A 19,770-nucleotide genomic window follows, 5' to 3' on the forward strand; every position below is an offset into this window, starting at 1 on the left:
GAATATATCTTTGGTTTGGCATTTATTTGCAAGTTACCTGAAGAACAGAATTATACAGAAATGTCAGTAAAATTACCTTCACTTGCTAATGGGTGGAGGGGGCCTTACCTGTATTGCACACGTGAGCACATGTTCTCAGAAAAGTAACTGTCCTCCACGAGGAAATGCTCAGAGATAATTCTCTGACCAAACTGATCTATAATTGCTTTACATCTATAAAGAAGATAAGCATACCATAAAAGTTCATATTAATAATTAAATAATTGAGAAAAACAACATAATCAGCTACCAATTTTGAATCTAAAATGAATTTCTTGTGAAGATAAGATTTAAAACTTGCCTACAATTCCACGTTTTCTGACACAAAACTGACACTAAATGACAGAATATATATTCTTGTTGCTGTTTTGAGGGCTTTTGAAGTACAAAATGAACATGGAATACAACTTAAACATGTATTTTGAATGCCATTAATAAGAATAAAGTCAGGATAAGAATTATAGTAAACCGTAAGTTTTCTAATATTTAGGAACATAGAAGCATTTCCTTTGTTTAGAAAACAGGCTTTCTCCCCATCCCCCTTCACAGTTCTAAGAAAAGAAAGAGAGAAAAATTGATTAAATACCTTGTTATACCATTCACAGCCTGTAAAGGCCTTTTACAGGGTTTTTATTTTTCTGTTAAACGTTGTTTCTCTTTTGTCCAAGAATAGCTATATGATCACGTGTTGGATAATGTTTGAAACAGAAAAATGTGATAGAGCTTCTTTTAATATCTGTTTCCACTTTACTTCAAAGGATGATCATAGAAAGATTTCTTTGAAGTGCTGTTTCCAAATAAGGAAAACACTTATGCACGGACATTATCAGGTCTCTGTCATCTGATATGTGTTGGGACAATGAATCATATAGAACCCTCCATTGACCTTCTTTCAATGTGTCTAGATAAAAGGATGAAAATTAGAATCCATCTCCTTGCAGTGCCACAAGTTATAAATGTACTTTATAGGGCTCATTATCCAAACTAATGGACTAAGGGCAACATCCTTGAAATGGACTTACCAGCACTGACAAAGTCAGCATGCAATATTTCAGGAACTATATGCAAATGACTGTGTGTTTGCTATATCTTTTGATTATGGAAATATCAATTTATTTGTGTCACAGCTTCTCCTTTGGGGAATAGAATTATTTTATTAGAAATGAACTTATGTGTTATCCCTCATAAAATGTAAGCAAATTAATTCCGAAAGCATACTGTGAAATATACTGGTATAAGTTAAAATCTGTTCAATGACTCTAAAAATAAGCCATATAAGTGATATTTTCCAGGAATAAAGGCATTAAAAATAAAATGACCAACACTCAAGACCAGTAGTGAGAGGAATTTAATTTGCATTTCCTAAAGGCAGATTATGATATGCTGGTATTTTTGAATAAATGGCATCCCACTGCTGTAAGGATAGAGTATGATGTCTAATGATGTCACATGTACATTAATAGATATTTTAACCAATTAACCACCTTTAAATATAACGTTTGTTATATTACAGTAATATTTACATGATTTTTTCCATCTCATCTCCACCTTCTTTCTCTTCTACACTTCAGTTTCTATACATACCTCCTCATATTTCATTGAACTACAGCTCTTGCCTTATAAAATACTTAACAAAATACATCTGAAGTATTTACATCTGATATTTTCCAAAATAATGTTTTAAAAACTGAAAATATAAGTAATTCACTCAGTCTTCTATTTTAAAACACTCATATACCATTTGAAACACAAAGTACTTCAGGCAATTGAGAAGAGAAATCTGCTGTCATTAAACATCAATCTCTATTTGTCCTGTAAGCACTGACAAGCCTTTTTCTTACCTTTAATTCAGAGACTATGTAAAGTCAAGAGGAAATAACTGGGCAGAAAAAAGGGGGTGTTAAATTTCTGTATCTTGATAGGGGCTTACGTTATACAGATTTATCATTTGTTAAAACTCAGTTAAGAGCACTGAAAATTTGGACACTTCACAGTATGTAAATTTACATCAAAAGAAAAACACTAAACAAATATTGAGCTCCAGTTAATAAAATGTAAGCTGAAGTATTTAGGGGAAATTTAACTGACATCTGCAATTTACAGTAAAATGCATCAAAAAGGTGAATCGATACAAGGATAGAGGGGTTAATATTTGGGTAGATATGTGACTAAACAAGTTTATTAAAATGTTAATTATAGAATCCAGGAGGTGGATATACAGGTGTTCTCTCGAAATTCCTTCCATGTCAGTATAAGTTTGAAAATGTTCATCATAAAATGTTAAAATAAAACTGGGGGAGGGGGTCAGTGTTAATATAAATCTCAGACCTGAGTGTTAAGTCTTTACAAAGGGTTCCCATTTAAACTGCATTATTAAACTTGGCCCTCAAGCTTTGTAGGCTTCTAAACATGAACAAGGTTGTTTTGGTGGTAGCCATACCTTTGTTGACAGACATTTGTTTCAAAAGTTATATTAGAAAGAACTAACGGAGATCACTCAAAAGGCAAGTATGGGGGTGTGGGAGTTAGGGAGCTCAACCATACCAGGAGAAGATACTAACACATGTGTCTATTTATGCTGAGGCTTCTAATGAAACGGTGATTCTCAGAGGAGAAGGAGGAGAAGGAAGCAAATCAGAATCACACCTGGGGGACTTTTTGAAATTATAAAGTACCCCTGGAGATTCTGATAAGCTCCCAAATCCCAAGAAAGAATCACTGTCAAGCGTGCCACTGTTACTGTTGTATCTTTTATGTTGTGCTAGGTGAAGAAAAGTCAAGGGCTATTGGTACAGATAAAATACTTGTTTCTGCAAAAATTGAGGTGATGGTCGTATATGCCCAAGTCTCAGTCTGGTAGATGATAATCACATGACTCACCTGATAATATCACGCTGAAGTACTAAGGCTCTAGGCTTAAGCAAAGCTGCTCAAATCAAGACATGTTTAGCAAGTAATAAGATTTGTTTTCCTCTCAGACATTTAACTTACTGTCATATATTCGGCCTAACTGAGAAAACAATGAATAAAAAAACATTGATTTTGATCTAAATTTAGTCTTTGTATTATAAAGATTCATTTAAAAAAATCAGATGACATTTAATTAACAGAAAGCAGCAAAATTAAACAGTGCTGCCAGAGTCATGAAAATACCCTTCCCACGTAAACCTGAGGAAGCCAGGAAAGATTAAATCATGTAAGATTTAGTTGAGGGCCTTGCTGAGCCTCATAGATAGTAATTTGAGGAGGAACATAACAGGTGTCCCCAGTTACAGAGACACAATGACCAAGCTGATCATACAAAACACTGAAGGCAGAGAGAACATTTCTAGAGCTAAGCTTTCTAAATCAACAAATCACAAGTTATTCAGTTCTTGGTTCAATGATATAAGTGTGTAAATAGCAAAATGATGATGAGGAAGAAAATAGTAAGATGAAAAGTCAGTATCTGGAATTTGGCCCAGAAGAGAAAAATAACACTAAAAGGAGTATTCAATCTCTGTGATCTTCAGAATGAATATACCAAATAATTTTATGATAAAGAAAGCGGAAATCGCATATGGAATAATTTAAAGGAAAATGTAGTAAGGAAATTAGAAGATTCTCAATCACTAAAGAAAACAAAATAATTTTCCCTAGTCACTATGGCCTTCTGAGCTTTCTCAAACACACTAGTTCAAACGCCACCTCATCCATAAAACCATTTCAAATGCTTCCCACTCATTTTTTTTGGGTGAAAAACACTCTAATAGTTTTAAACACCATTACAAGGCAAATAACTTCAAATCTATAGTTTTAGGCTCTGACCTCAGCTAAGCTCTGTATCCATATTTGTAACTGTCTATTATCTATTACTTTCTGGATAGACTCCAAGCTCCCTTTTAATAAATAATTGAAAAACAAAAATTGTATATATTCAAGGTGCATAATGTAATGACTTGATATTCACTGTGTAGTGATTACCTCAAATTAACACATCTATCGCCACCCATCATTACCATCTGTGGGTGTCATGAGGAACTTAAAACCTACTCTTACCAAATCTCAAGGAAAAATACAGTATTATTAGCCAAGCGTTTTTTCAAAACTAGCATGCTGCAAACTGAGTTTATCATGGCTCCTCACCTGCTCCCACTCCCATGGAATCCCTATGTCAGCTAATGGAATAACCAGCAGTTCTCCTACCTCAAATCTCTTCTTATATCTAGTCTGCTATAACATTTTGATTCCACCTTATAAATACTTCCTGAAACTAGCCTCTTCTCTCCATCTCCACTGATATTGCCTTAGACTCTTATAATGTCTAATAAGATGACCTGCTAGCAAATTGGTAGTTCATTTGTTTAACATAAATGTATAGCATAACAACCATGTGTGCTGTTCTAAGAGGTAAGAATAAAAATGTTTTGCTCTAAAGGACAAGATTCAGACAGAGACAATTTTTGAAGATTCAGGCAGAGACAATTTTAAGACAATAGCAAAGTCCGGTGATAAAAGATAAGGATAGGGAATTGCACAGTACTAGAAGAGATACCTAACTCATCTTATGGTGGAGGGATGGAGCATCAGGGAACGCTCTTTGGAGGAAGTGACACATTTGTTGCTTTTAAAGGATAACATACAGTTAAGCAAGATACAGATTATCTGTTAAGGATACAGATATCTCAGGTAGAAGGGCAGCATTTGCAGGGTTACAAAGGCAAGTAAGAGAAGAGCAGGTACAGAGACCCATGAACAGTTCAGTATTATGTGACAATAAAATGAAAGGCAAGTAGGGAAGAGAGATGAGCCTAGACAAGGAAACAGACGCCAGATTACAGTCTCACTCATCATGTGTCATATAAAAAGGTCTTACACTTTATTCTGAGATTATATAAAGGCGCTGAAGCTTTTTAAATAAGGAGGGGGCCAGATGTGCATACTGAACAGATCTCAACGTGCAATTATCTTATAAATTCAGTTGTTCTGTAATGTCCCCCAGTAGACTCTACGTTCCATGAGAACAAAGACTCTGATTGTCTTATTCTCTGCTGTATCCCCAGTGCCTGGCACAAAGAAAACAAATAATACTTGTTGCATGGATGGGTGAATGGATGGATGGTTAATGAAGTATTCTGTACTTGTGAATAGTGTAGAGACAGGAAAAAAATGATACCGAATCTCTGATTTAGGAGGTGAAGAATCACTTTCCATCACAGTGCTGCTTCCAAATCATTGCCAGAATTACCAACTTAAAAGTAGCAAATCTAATCTTGTTTAAAACTATCTGATTATAGTCCAAATTCCTTACTAGCATAGCACAGAAGAATCTTCACAATAGGTATCCCCCACCACTGGATTCCAAGGTCTCCAACTGTATTAACAGTTACTGTTAGCTAACATAGCTAGCACTTAGAATGTGTAACAAATGGTTCTACAACCTTTATCTATTTAGTTAATACTTATAATAACCCTACGAGGTAGGTGTAGTCAATTGTCCAAGTTTCTAGATAAAGAAACTGGGTCATAGAGAGTTAAACAATTGCTCAAGTACACACAGCTAGTGACAAAGTCAGGATCCAAATCCAATCTATCTAACTTTAGAGCTGTACTCTTTACTGAAGTCTCCTTGTATACAAGGGCAGGTTCCATGTTTTATTCACTTCTTTATGCCCATAACAACTAGCATGGGGGTTGGCAGATGTTAAGTATCTAGAATATGACCACTACCATTTTGCAAGCAGGCCATGCTAAAATCAGTGCTTCAGCAATGACAAATGGTGTTAAGAATCAGTCACCTCAAACTTGGTCTAACATTCTATTCATTACTAACTTCCAAGTATCTAGAGAAGGCATAGACAGCTGGACATGGTGGCTCATGCTTCTAATTCCAGCACTTTGGGAGGCCGAGGCCAGTGGATCACCTGAGGTCAGGAGTCTGACACCAGCCTGGAAACATGGCAAAACCCCGTCTTTACTAAAAATATAAAAATTAGCCAAGCTTGGTCATATGCCTGTAATCCCAGCTACTAGGGGGGCTGAGGCAGGAGAATCACTTGAACCTGGGAGGGGGAGGTTGCAGTGAGCTGAGATTGCACCACTGCACTCCAGCCTGGGTGACAGAGCGAGACTCTGTCTCAAAAATAGAAAAAAAAAAAAAAGGCATAGACATCAGAAAAATATATCTGACATCATAAAATATATATTCCTGACATCAGAAAAATATATTCCTGACATCAAGAGAGAGTCATAGTAGGAAAGCAGATAAGTGAGACAGCTGAAGTACACAGGAAACAGTAGCTGAAGTAATTAATTACAACTATTGGTTATAGATGTATCTGGTCCTGGTCCAAGGTCTTTTCTACCCTACTAAAATATCAAATACTATACTACTAAATGGCCAGATCTAATTTACAGGAGTTTTACCTGGTCAGCATAGCTGCAAAGGAAAACAAAACTATTCAACTAGAACATTCAGTGTTTCCAAAAACAGTCAACGGAAGCATGCAGTATTAGAATTTAGTGAAAAGGTTTAGAAGAGAACCACTGATACGTACCTACATCCTCTCAAATAAGAAAGCAGAATCAATCAAACAAAAATGAAAAATAAAATCTGGCTGAAAATACGTATGCATTTGGTTACATATTCCATATACCATGATTTAATGTGCCTCCTCAATGCCCTATTTCTTCTCTCAAAGTTGGTACAGTATTTTGATGTATAATCACCACATTAAACTCAATGCTGTGACCACTTATGCCTCTCTCAGTTTTCCTAAATGGACAGTGCAAAGAAAAGCACAAAAAGGGTTATAGTCAGTCTTTAATCTTTATTCATTTATTTAAGTCAAAGTTATTGAGTATAATGGCTACTAGGAACCTGCTGGGGGGTTCTGGAGATACAACAGTGAGATCCTTCCTTTTCTTAAAGAGAACTTATGAAATGATCATACGAGGGGACATGACAGTGGGGAGTGGAGACTGACAGAGGGTTCTGATGTACTCTGTGGGATCACAGAATAAACTCAGAATTTTGACTCAAAGTATAAGTAGTTCTTAACTGTCCTAAACAGGAGAGAGGATGTCAAGTGTTACATATAGAAAACTAGGAAAAGAAAGGCAAACTAAAATCATAAGGAGACAAACGCAAATCTTTGCAGATTCCTTAGTTGGTACCCTAATTATACCTAGAATATAACAACTGTCTAAGCCAGCCTTGAATCCTTAAAAAGAAATGTATGTTGCATTTGCCCGATACAAGGTCAAGGTTTTTCCTCCAAAAAACTATCCCTCACTTTATTTTCAAGTCCTAACAAAATATCTCCTATTACTGGTTATCTCTCTTGTATATTTGATTTTGAATGGCAAAGCTGTGTTTGGTAAAGATATACTGACTTGAGCCAACTTCAGCCAATGCTAGCTTTAGGTATTTATAAAGACTATTTGACTTGCCAGATTTGTTTAAAGAGGAAAATTTTAATATAAATATGGTAATTATTCCTGAAGGTATAAATATGAACTTATACTATTCAAGTATTGCTTGACTCTTAAAACTTTTAAAGATCACTTAAGCAATTTAGTATAGTGAGAATATTGTAGATAACAGTAGTATTATGATTACAGGTCAAGTTTTTTAAACTGTCAAGTTACAGAAATAAATAGTTATAGCTTAGAATAAATTTTCCAGGATGAGATTCATATACAGAATTCAAAATCATTGCATTCTAAAAAAACAAGGACATGAAGATGATGCTCACTGGAAAACTGGGGTTCTAGTAATATAACAATATAATTAATAGCACAAGAAGACTGTTTGCTATTTAATTTACATTCATAAAAGCAGGCACATCCAAGTTGTTCAACTTTTTTAAAATTTCTCACTGGGACTGAAGATTATGCATTATGAGAGAATGGCTTACACTTGAGCATATAAAATATTTTAAGATAATTTATTTCTAAATATTAAGGAAAAGCCAAGTACTTTCTAAGAGCATTAAATGACTCAACCAAAGCATGTCAAATCTAGAAGGAGATCCAGAGATTACTGCAGAGTCCATGTCATTCATCTTACAGATAAAGGATCCGGTCTAGAGGAAAGGATTTGCCTACTGTCATTCATGGCACTAATGGAAATCCAAATCTCCTCTCATTCAAGGGCTACCCAACCTTTACTTATGCCTTAGAAGTTACAAAACAAGACATGTCTTTCTATGAAGATACTCTTAGAAGCAGTCTGCCTGCTATTTAGAATTCACATTTGATTGTCGGTATATCTGGTAGTTTCAAATTGATAAGGATTAGACTGAATTAAGACCTAGAGATCCCAGTTTGCCATGGAACACAGTACCCTTAACTAAACCCTCAATTTTACCTTATAGATCAGTGTTTCTCAGTGTCATCTAAGGACTTCCTATACTAGATTCACTTGGGGTTTTCTTTAAAACTGCAAATTACTGCATTCCCCCTAAGCATATTAACCAATTTCACTTTCTGAGGGTGAAGAACAGAAATCTGCATTTTTGCCAAGATAACCTGGTAATTTTTAGGCACACTAAAGTTTGAAAACCACCAATCTAGAGATTCATTTGGTCTCTAGACCATTAGCTTTCAGCTATCTGTTGCAACTGGAATCTGTACCGGATCATAAAAAAGAGCTCCTCTGTTCAGAGCATGTCATAAAAACTAAGACAAAGGTAAGGAAAAGGTAGCCTTTAGTTCAACAAATGCAATTACTATACTAGCATACCTTTAAAAAAAAGAAAAAATGAGCTAGGCAAATTATTCATGTCACATGGGACTGAAATGGGACCCCAAGGATAAAAGAATATAAGCAAATAAATACCAAATAAGCAATTCATTATCTGGCTTTCTGTCATGGGAACATACTCTTGTAGCAAAATGAATGCTCAAAGAAAAATGATTCTAGAAGTCTAAAGACAACTATTCCTTAACTTCCATAGAGTTCTTCAGGAATCAAGATGTTAACATCCTGGGTCTTCAGGGATTAATTTTTCTCTGCAAATTATCACATTTCATTTTGTACTATCCTTCTATAAAAGTGCTAAAGGTACTTTACAAGCCTTTTAAAATATGTATCAGTGTTATCTTATACTACAGAATTACCCTTCTAAAGCAAATTTACTATCTAAGCATTACATATTTCTAGAGTTGAGGATTTTCTTCACCATACCTCAAAATACTAGTTTTTTCACTACAATTAGTCTATAAGAAGTTAAGAGACACTGTATGCCATTTAGACGATACAAAACTTTTGTAAAATGAAAGAAACAGCTTAAAATTTATATTATTTAAGCTTCCAGTTCAAATATTAAAATGTTTTATAACCTCAAAAATACTATTTAACGATATACTCCTAAAAACAATCATCCAAGAAACACAAGTCAGTAGATTGTTGAGAACGTGTAACAAAAAAGAAAAACACATAGCAATTTAGATAGTCTCTAAAACTGGATCTAAAATATTTAAGTTTCAGTGTAGAAGGTAGAAATCAGAGAATATTTTATCCAGTGTAATTCAGACCAGTGATTATAACTGAAATATAAAATACACAGTAAACAGTCTTTTAAAGAACAGGTAAATTCTTATTTCAATCCTAAAGCAGCCTATAGGCCTGATACTATTGTAAAAAATTTATCCTCAGATAAGAGGGCAGCATAGTTTATGACAACAATCTACCTAAAAAACTCATTAAAGCCTTTTCTCTTGGAGTGACATGCATTATCAGCAGAGATTAATCTGATGAGTCTTTAGGTGAATTCCATTTTTAAAAATGCAATAACAGAGGGCTTTGTTGTCATCTGATGAAAATCAATTAGAGGAGGTAAGGCCACAAGGAAAACTAACATCACTCATCACCCACCCCCTGGCAGCTGAAATGATTTGTCTTCCAAGCTTGGATGACCAGGAGCTATAGGCATATTGCAGGGAAATTAATTTAGTTTCTATATTCTGAACTCACTATTCTTGTTCTGGAGGACCTAAACACAAATTACTTTTAATCAAGGTTGATATGTTATTAATACCAAGGAGGATCTTTGAAGAATCTTTTTTTTTTAAATTGACTTCAGCATTTTTCACCTGTGTTTGGGATATATACATATATATGAAGGTTACTTATATCATCCTTACTTTCTGGATTCTTTGTCCACTACAAGGCACTGTACTGAATGGCGAAGACAATAAATTCCACCAAACACTGCACACATCCTAGGAAGAGAACGGGAAAATAAGAATTAGGGTAATTGGGTTGAAAATTAAGGTAAAAGTATCTTCTTTTAAGTATTTTACAATTCATAATTGGTATTACAGAAAAAACATTTTGATAATGTATTATTTTCTCTATCACAGTACTAAAAGTCTCTCAGAGGCAAGATCAGTAATATCTTGACACAGTAGAAGTGCTACTGATAATAATATAATGCTGACATTTAGAACTGTGACCAAACCAAAAGTGTCCCTAAGCAAGAGCCAATTATCCCCTGAAAATCAGCTCCTGCCTACCTAAGGTACAAAGAACACAAACAGTCTCAAGAGGTAATGTATGTATGACACACCCAAGAGAAATCACCATTGAGAAGTGTTAAAGAGGAATTAAGCAGGGAAGACTCTGGAAAACTCCTAGATATTTTACTTACAATAAATGTAAGCAAAATCTCCCGTAGCCAAAACTAACCTGGGAACTGAAAGCTAGAGCACTAAGCATGACTTAATGCAGCAGAAGCCCTAGGGAGTGTGCCTATCTCAGTAGTAATCTAAGTGTGTAAGTTTTAATGCACACATAAGGAGAGGAGAGGCCTTAAGATCCAAACAAGGCAGTAAGTAGAAAAGGAGATATTTTCTTATAATGTCTGGATTATTAAAGAGCTATGCCTCAGTTAAAGGGTAACCAAGAAAAGAAATACATGAACTAAAACAGGGAGAAAACAAGCAAAAAAAACACAAAAAACAAAAAACATTTTTGTTTGGGTGGATCCCTGAATGGAGGAAGACTACACTGTGTATTTATCAGTAGTCTGCCCTCATACATGTTAGGGGTTTGAAATTATACCACTATATGATACAAGAAGCTCTTAGCCAGTAAAATATAAAATATCATGAGAAATGGCTCTGGGTCAGTGAGTAGACTCCTGGACACTTAGGGGAAGCAATAGCTAAAGCTTTGTGGTGGAATAAGACTAACCAAGGCCACATGAGATTGCCACAGATACCTACATAATGACTTTATAATCTAAAATTATACAACACATGAGGAAACACATCTTACTTTGAGTGAGCAGACAAAAGAAATAGCAGGATTAAACTCCCCAAAATGTTATTCGGCTAGTATAACTATCTGATTGAGATATGGGTATGCTTACAGTGAATGAACCAAAAACACAAGAAAATAATAATGGAAAATGTCCAGAAAGACGATTATGGTAGGCTGAAAAATGCACTCTCCCATTAAGATGTTCACATTTTAATCTCTGGTTCCTGTGAATATATTACCATGCCTGGCAAGAAGGACTTTACAGTGGTGATTAATGTATTGATCTTGAGATTGGGAGATTATTCTGGTGGGTGCAACATAATCACAAGTATCTTTAAAAGAAAGAGGTGGCCGGGAGCAGAGGCTCACACCTGTAATCCCAGCACTTTGGGAGGCCGAGGCAGGTGGATCACCTGAGGTCAGGAGTTTGAGACCATCCTAGCTAACATGGTGAAATCCCATCTCTAATAAAAACGCAAAATTAGCCGGGTATAGTGGTGCATGCCTGTCATCCCAGCTACATGGGAGGCTGAGGCAGGAGAATTGCTTGAATCTGGGAAGCAGAGATTGCAGTGAGCCAAGATCGTGCCACTGCACTCCAACCTAGGTGACAGAGTGAGACTCCGTCTCAAAAAAAAAAAAAAAAAAAAAGAAAAGAAAAGAAAGAAAAAAAAGAGGCAGGGCCGGGAGCGGTGGGTCACGTCTGTAATCCCAGCACTTTGGGAGGCCAAGGCAGGCAGACCACCAGAGGTCAGGAGTTCAAGACCAGCCTGGCCAACATGGTGAAACCTTGTCTCTACTAAAAATACAAAAATTAGCTGGGCGTGGTGGCGCATGTCTTTAATCCCAGCTATTTGGGAGGCTGAGGCAGGAGAATCACTTGAATCTGGAAGGCAGAGGTTGCAGTGAGCTGAGACTGTGCCACTGCACTCCAGCCTGGGCGACAGAGCAAGACTCTGTGGGGGAAAAAAAAAAAAAAAGGAAAAAAAAAGAAAAGGGGAAAAGGGACAGGAGAGGAGGGGGGAGGGGAAGGGGGAAGGGAAAGAGATGGGAGGGGAGGGGAGGGGAGGGGAGGGGAGGAGGCAGGAAGGTCAAAGTCAAAAAAGATGATGTGAAGACAGGAGTGGCCATCAGAGTGATTCCACTGTTGGAAGTGGGGCACATGCCAAGGAATACAGGCAACTTCTATATGCTAGATAAGACAAGGAACAGATTCTCTCCTAGAGGCCTGAAAAGAAATGAAGTTCTGCCAACCAGTTTTAAACTTCTGGCCTCCAGGATGGTAAGATAACAAATTTGTGTTGTTATAAGCTACTAGGTTTGTTATGGTACCAATAGGAAAGTAACAGAAAGATCCATGAATGTATGGAAATGATGACAGAAGTGGCATTACAAAGCAGTGGGGAAAGAATGGAACCTTGAAAAGATGATTTGGAAGGAGAAGAGCCAAGATGGCACACTAGACACAGCCAGTAAAAGCTTCTCCCACCAAAAGAGACCAGACAATCAAGTAGACAAACACACTGCGAACAGATCTTCAGGAAGAAGGCACTGAGAGTGGATATAGGGAGAAAGAATGCAGGCCCCAGGGCTGAAAAGGGAGGAGGCCCAGAATACTCCATGGGGTTCCCAAACACCGGAACTTGTTCCTAGTCACTAGCGGCTCCTAAAGAAGGGGTGAGTGACATAGGCATAGAATGGTTCATCTTTGTCACAGACCTCTGGAATGCTAGCTGCAGGAGCCTCTATGAGTCCCATGGACATTTGAGATGGCAAGGAGAATTGCCCAGAGAGTTGGTACAGACAGAAATCCAGTCTACTTGGAGTCCAGAAGGTTTGGCATGGGAAGAGCTGCAGTGGAGCACAGCCAAGGAAGCCCATCCCCTAAGGCTCACCATGCTCCTCTAGGTGGTTTTACCCTTTTGTGAACAGCTGGACCTGGAGAGTGCAAGGCTATCTTACCTGCAGGATTGGGTTGGTGTGATCTAAACAACCCCCCCATCTGCTGGTATCTGCTCTGGCCACACCTGCTTGCAGCACAGCCTCAGCTGCCCTGACAAAATCCTTGCCAGAGTTCACTATCATAGATCATTGACTGGCAGTATCCACCTTCCCATCAGAGTATTTTTGAAGACAAACCTCCACCAGTGAGCATCCACTTGCAGCCTCCCCTCAACGGTGCGTACTTAGCCACAGCCTCCCCAAGCCACGCTGCCAGAGCCCACATGTATAAGAATCCACCACCACCATATCAGTGCCCATGCACACACAAACCAACCGCAGTCCCACTGACACACTGGGAGCCCCTCCCTCAGCGATACCATTGCTGCAGTCACCCATGGAGCCCAACACCACCCTGCTGGTGTACATTTGCCTGTGCCCCAGCTGCCACAGCACCCACTCTGTGCCTCCCACGCCCAATTGCAGCACTTTTGCCAGCAGCCCCTGTTGAAGAATTGTTGCCATTGGAATGGGAACACCTCACCTTCTCCAGCACAGCAGGTGCTTGACCTCAATAAACCAGAACAAAGCAGCAGGCCTGGTCCCAGCCACCTAGGGTTAGGGCATGCAGCCCAGGACAAGTGAGCTGAGCCTTGGCCACCTGAAAGTACCCAGAAAGGAAACCAATGAAATAAACCCAACTTATATCACAAATAAACCTTCAAGGAAATTAAAAAATATAAAACCCAGCAACTTCAGAGATTAAACACCAGCTCACACAGATGAGAAACAACCACCATAAGAATTCTGGAAACCCTGGCATCATCCAGACACCAAAACCTGGCAGAGATATAACAGAAGAAGAAAACCTCGGGCCGATATCCTTGATTATTTCAATAGATGTAGAAAAAACTTTCAATAAAATTCAAAATCCATTCATGTTTAAAATGCTCAATAAATTAGGTATTGAAGGAATATACCTCAAAATAATAAGAGCCATCTGTGACACACCCACAGTCAATATCATACTAAATGGGCAAAAGCTGGAAGCATTCCCCTTGAGTACTGGCACAAGACAAGGATGCCCTGTCTCACCACTCCTATTCAACACAGTATTGAAAATTCTGGTCAGGGCAATCTGGCAAGAGAAAGAAAGAAAGGGCATCAAAATAGAAACAGAGGAAGTCAAACTATCTTGTCTACAGATGACATGATCCTGTATCTAGAAACCCCATAGTCTCAGCCAAAAGTTTCTAAAGCTAATAAACAACTTGAGCAGTCTCAGAATACAAAATCAATGTGCAAAAATCACTAGCATTCCTATACACCAACAACAGTCAAGTCGAGAGGCAAATCAGGAAAGATCACCCATTCACAATTGCCACAAAAGGAATAAACTACCTAGGAATATAGCTAACTAAGGAGGTGAAAGATCTCTCCAAGGAGAACTACAAACCACTGCTGAAAGAAATCAGAGATGACACAAACAAATGGAAAAACATCCATGCTCATGCATATGAAAAATCAATATTGTTAAAATGGCCATACTGCTGAAAGCAATTTATAGGTTCAATGTTATTTCCATTAAACTACCACTGACATTCTTCAAAGAACTAGAAAAAAAAAACTATTTAAAAATTTATATGGAATCATAAAAGAGCCTGAATAGGCAAGGCAATCCTATGCAAAAAGAACTAGGCCGGAGGCATCAGGCTACCTGACTTCAAACTATACTACAGGGTTACAGTAACCAAAATAGTATGGTACTGGTACAAAAACAGACACATAGACCAATGAAACAGAATACAGAACCCAGAAAAAAAGACCACACACCTACAACTATCTGACCTTTGACAAAACTGACAAAAACAAGCAATGGGGAAAGGATTCCCTATTCAATAAATGGTGCTGGGATAACTGGCTTAGCCACATGCAGAAGATCAAAACCAGACCCCTTCCTTACACCATATGTAAAAATTAACTTAAGATAGATTAACAACTTAAATGTAAAACCTCAAACTATAAAAACCCTGGAAGACAATCTAGTAAATACCATTCTGGGCATAGGCATGAACAAAGATTTCATGACGAAGATGCCAAAAGCAACCACAACAAAAGCAAACATTGAAAAATGGGATCTGATTAAACTAAAGAGCTTCTGCACAGCAAAAGAAACTATCAACAGAGTAGCCAACCTACAGAATGGGAGAACATTTTTGCAACCTATCTATCTGACAAAGGTCTAATATCCAGCATCTATAAGGAACTTAAAGTAATTTAAAAGAAAAAAAAAACACCACATAAAAAAGTGGGCAAAGAACATGAACACACACTTTTGAAAAGAAGACATACATGCCGCCAAGAAGCATATGGAAAAAAGTTCAACATCAGTGATCATTAAAGAAATGCAAAGCAAAACCACAATGAGATACCACCTAGCACCAGTCAGAATGGCTATTATTAAAACATCAAAAAATAACAAATGCTGGCAAGGTTGTGGTGAAAAAGGAATGCTTATACACTGTTGGTGGGAGTGTAAATTAGTTCAACCATTATGGATGACTGTGGAGATTCCTCAAGGACCTAAAGACAGACATACCATTCAACTCAGCAATCCCATTACTGGGTGTATACCCAAAAGAATATAAATCATTCTATTGTAAAGACAACATACACATGTATGTTTATTGCAGCACTCTTCACAATAGCAAAGACATAGAATCAACCTAAATGTCCATCAATGACAGAATGGATGAAGAAAATGTGGTACATATACACTGTGGAATACTATGCAGCCATAAAGAAAGATGAGCTCATGTCCTTCACAGGGACATGGATGGAGCTGGGGGCCATTATCGTTAGCAAACTAACACAGGAACAGAAAACCAAATACCACTTGTTCTCACTTATAACTGGGAGCTAAATGATGAGAACACATGGTCATATAGAGGGGAACAAGATATACTGGGGCCTATGGGTCAGGGAGGCTGGAAGGAGGGAGAGGATCAGGAAAAATAACTATTGGGTACTAGGCTTAATATCTGGGTGATGAAATAATCTATACAACAAACCACCATGACACAAGTTTAGCTATGTAACAAACCTGCAAATGTAGCCCTGAACTTAAAATCAAAGTTTTTTAAAAAAGAAAAAACAAACAAAATACAATTCTGGCGACCCTAAAAGGCAGAGTGTCTTCTTACCTCCACACAACCACACTAGCTCTATAGCAGTGGTTCTTAACCAGATTGAAATGGCTGAAATGACAGACATACATTTCAGAACCTGGATGGGAAGAAAATACAATGAGATACAGGAGAAGCGACCTGCGTTTCAACAACACATCCCAGTAAAGCAGTAAAATGATCCAAAAGTTGAAAGATGACTTAGCCATTTTAAGAAGGAACCGAACAGAACTTCTGGAAATAAAAAAAAATTCACTACAGGAATTTAATAATGCAACTGGAAGCATAAATAAAATAAACCAATCTGAGGGGGAAAACTTCAGAATTTGAGAGCTGATGCTTCGAATCAACACAGACAAAAATTTTTAAAATAAGTGAAAAACTGAACAAAACCTCTGAGAAACATGGGACTACATAAAGAGACCAAACCTACAACACATTGGCATTCCTGAAAGAGATGGAGATAGAGCAAGCAACCTGGAAAACATATTTGAGGATATTATCCATAAAAATTTCCCCAACCTTGCTAGGGAGGTCAACATACAAATTCAGGAAATTCCAAGAACCCCTGTGAGATAGTATGCAAGATGACAATCCCCAAAACACAGTCATCAGACTTTCCAAGGTCAACTCGAAAGAAAAAGTCTTGAGAGCTGCTAGAGAGAAGGGGCAGATCATGTACAAAGGGAACCCCGTCAGGCTAACAACAGACCTTTCAGCAGAAACATTACAGGCCAGAAGAGATTAGGGGCCTACATACAGCATCCTTAAAAAAAGAAATCGCAACACAAATTTCATATCTAGCCTAAGTGTCATAAGCAAAGGAGAAATAAAATACTTTTAAACGAGCAAATGCTAAGGGAATTCGTTACCACCACATCTACCTTAAAAGAGGTCCTCAAGGTATGTAAATATGGAAAAGAAAGATACTTGCCAGCAGAAAAATATGCTAAAGTACACAGACCACTGCCACTATAAAGCAACCACACAATCAAGTCTACAAAACATCCAGCTAACAATATGATGACAGGATCAAATTTTCACATATCAATACTGACCTTGAAAGTAAACAAGATAAATGTCCCACTTAAAAGGCACAGAGTGGCAAGTTGGATAACGAAGCAAGACCCAACGGTATGCTGTCTTCAAGAGGCTCATCTAACATGCTGTGACACCCATAGGCTCAAAGTAAACAGATGGAAAAAGATCTATCAAGCAAATGGAAAACAATAAAGAGCAGGGGATGCTATTCTTATTTCAGACAAAACAGACTTTAAGCCAAACATGATCAAAAAAGACAAACAAGGGCATTACATAATGATAAAGCTTTCAATTCAATAAAAAGAATTAACTATCCTAAATGCACCCAACACAGGAGCACCCAGATTCATAAGACAACTTCTTAGTGACCTACGAAGAGACTTAGATAACCACACAATAATAGTGGAAGACTTCAACACCCCACTGATAGTGTTAGATTTACTGAGGCAGAAAAATAACCAAGATATTGAGGACCCGAATTCAGAACACTCTACCCAAAAACGACAGAATATACAATATTCTCATCTGCACATAGCAAATACTCTAAAATTGACCACATGTTCAACCATAAAGCAATTCTCAACAATTTTTTAATTAAACCAACTAAACTCAGAATACAGAGCAATAAAAATAGAAGTCAATACCAAAAATATCACTCAAAACCACACAATTACATGGAAATTAAATAACCTGCTACTGAATGACTTTTAGGGAAATAATGAAATTAAGGCAGAAATTTTTAAAAAATGCTTTGAAATGAACAAAAACTAAGATACAACATACTAGAATCTCTTGGACATAGCTAACACAGAATTAAGAGGAAAGCTTATAGCGCTAAATGCCAAGAAGTTAGAAATGCCTCAATGACATAACATCACATCTAAAAGAATTAAAAAACAAAACAAAACAAAAAACAAAAAAACCAAGAGTAAACCAATCCTAAAGCTAGCAAGACAAGAAATAACCAAAATCAGAGCTAAATTGAACAAAACTGAGCTGCGAAAATCCACACAAAATATCAAGGAAACCAAAAGGTAAGTCTTTGAAAGAATAAACAGATTGGTAGACCACTAGCTAGACTAATAAAGAAAAAAAAGGGAGAAGGTCCAAATAAACACAATCAGAAATGACAAGGTGACATATCACCGACCCCACTAAAATACAAAACACCCTCGGAGACTATAAGAACACCTGCATGTACACAAACTAGAAATTCTAGAAGAAATGGATAAATTCCTAGAAACCTACAATCCCCAAGACAGAACAAGCAAGAAACTGAAATACTGAACAGACTAATAATAAGTTCTAAAACTGAATCAGTAATAAAGTCTTCCAACTAGAAAATGCCCTGGGCCAAACAGAGTCACAGTCAAATCCTACTAGACGTACAAAGAGCTAGTACCAATCTCACTGAAACTACCCCAAAATCGAGGAGGAGGGTCTTTTCCCTAACTAATTCTATGAAGTCAGCGTCTTTCGACACCAAAACTTGTCAGAGACACAATGAAAAAAGAAAACTTCAGGCCAATATCCTTCATGAACATAGATGCAAAAACCCTCAAAAAAATACTAGCAAACTGAATCCAGCAGCATAAAAACTAATCCACCATAATCAAGTAGGCTTTATTCCTATGCAAGGTTAGTTCAACATATGCAAATCAATAAATGTGATTAATAAATACGCCCAAGTGGTAGTCTGCCTCCTGTTGTTGATAGGGGGATACTGATATAGGGGAAACTGATGTAATCAAGACAATCAGACCAATCTTCACCATCAATTTCCTATTGATACTGAAAGAGCCAATATGTACATGAAATATTACAGGCCCATTCCACATCAATAGGCTGAGTTAGGTTGAGGCGCCCAAAAAGACCAGGAAAAAAAACCTGTCAGTTGGGTATAAGATACATGAAGAAAATACAGAAGTGAGAGAGGAAACAAATGCCGCCATTGTGAGCTACACATATCTCCCCTTTCTAACAGTCAAGACTGGTATGGTGAAAAAAAACAATCAGAAGCAGTATGAAAAATGTATACGCTTATGTAGCTATACACCTTTGCAATTGCAGAAATGTATAGTAGACCACATAATCCATGTTTCAATTTGCCTGAGGATATCTTCATGCCACGTGAATGGCAGCACCTGTGTTTCTAAGCTCTTCGTAAGCAGCTATACATGAGTTGTTACCAACCAACCTACTGAATTTTCCATTTCAGTCAGATGGACCATGTTTACATATACACATACACACACAGAAAAAGATCATTAGATAAAACTTAATATTATTGAATCAATTCCCCACTGGAGAAAAATA

General features: G+C 37.3%; 1 protein-coding gene across 8 annotated transcripts in view; it reads right to left on the reverse strand.

Moving 5' to 3' along the window:
- The window catches only part of CHM (CHM Rab escort protein), a 193,641-nt gene that overhangs the window by 48,158 nt on the left and 125,713 nt on the right, over window positions 1-19,770 (reverse strand). For all 8 annotated transcript variants that reach the window (XM_017953980.3, XM_021932889.2, XM_021932894.2 and 5 more), the window contains 2 exons: window positions 10,168-10,245; window positions 109-213 (listed from right to left, as the gene is read on the reverse strand). In XM_017953980.3, the coding sequence (XP_017809469.1) occupies window positions 109-213; window positions 10,168-10,245 (183 nt within the window). The remainder of the gene's footprint in view (window positions 1-108; window positions 214-10,167; window positions 10,246-19,770) is intronic.

This window comes from Papio anubis, chromosome X, assembly GCF_008728515.1.
Source record: "Papio anubis isolate 15944 chromosome X, Panubis1.0, whole genome shotgun sequence".
NCBI lineage: Eukaryota > Metazoa > Chordata > Mammalia > Primates > Cercopithecidae > Papio > Papio anubis.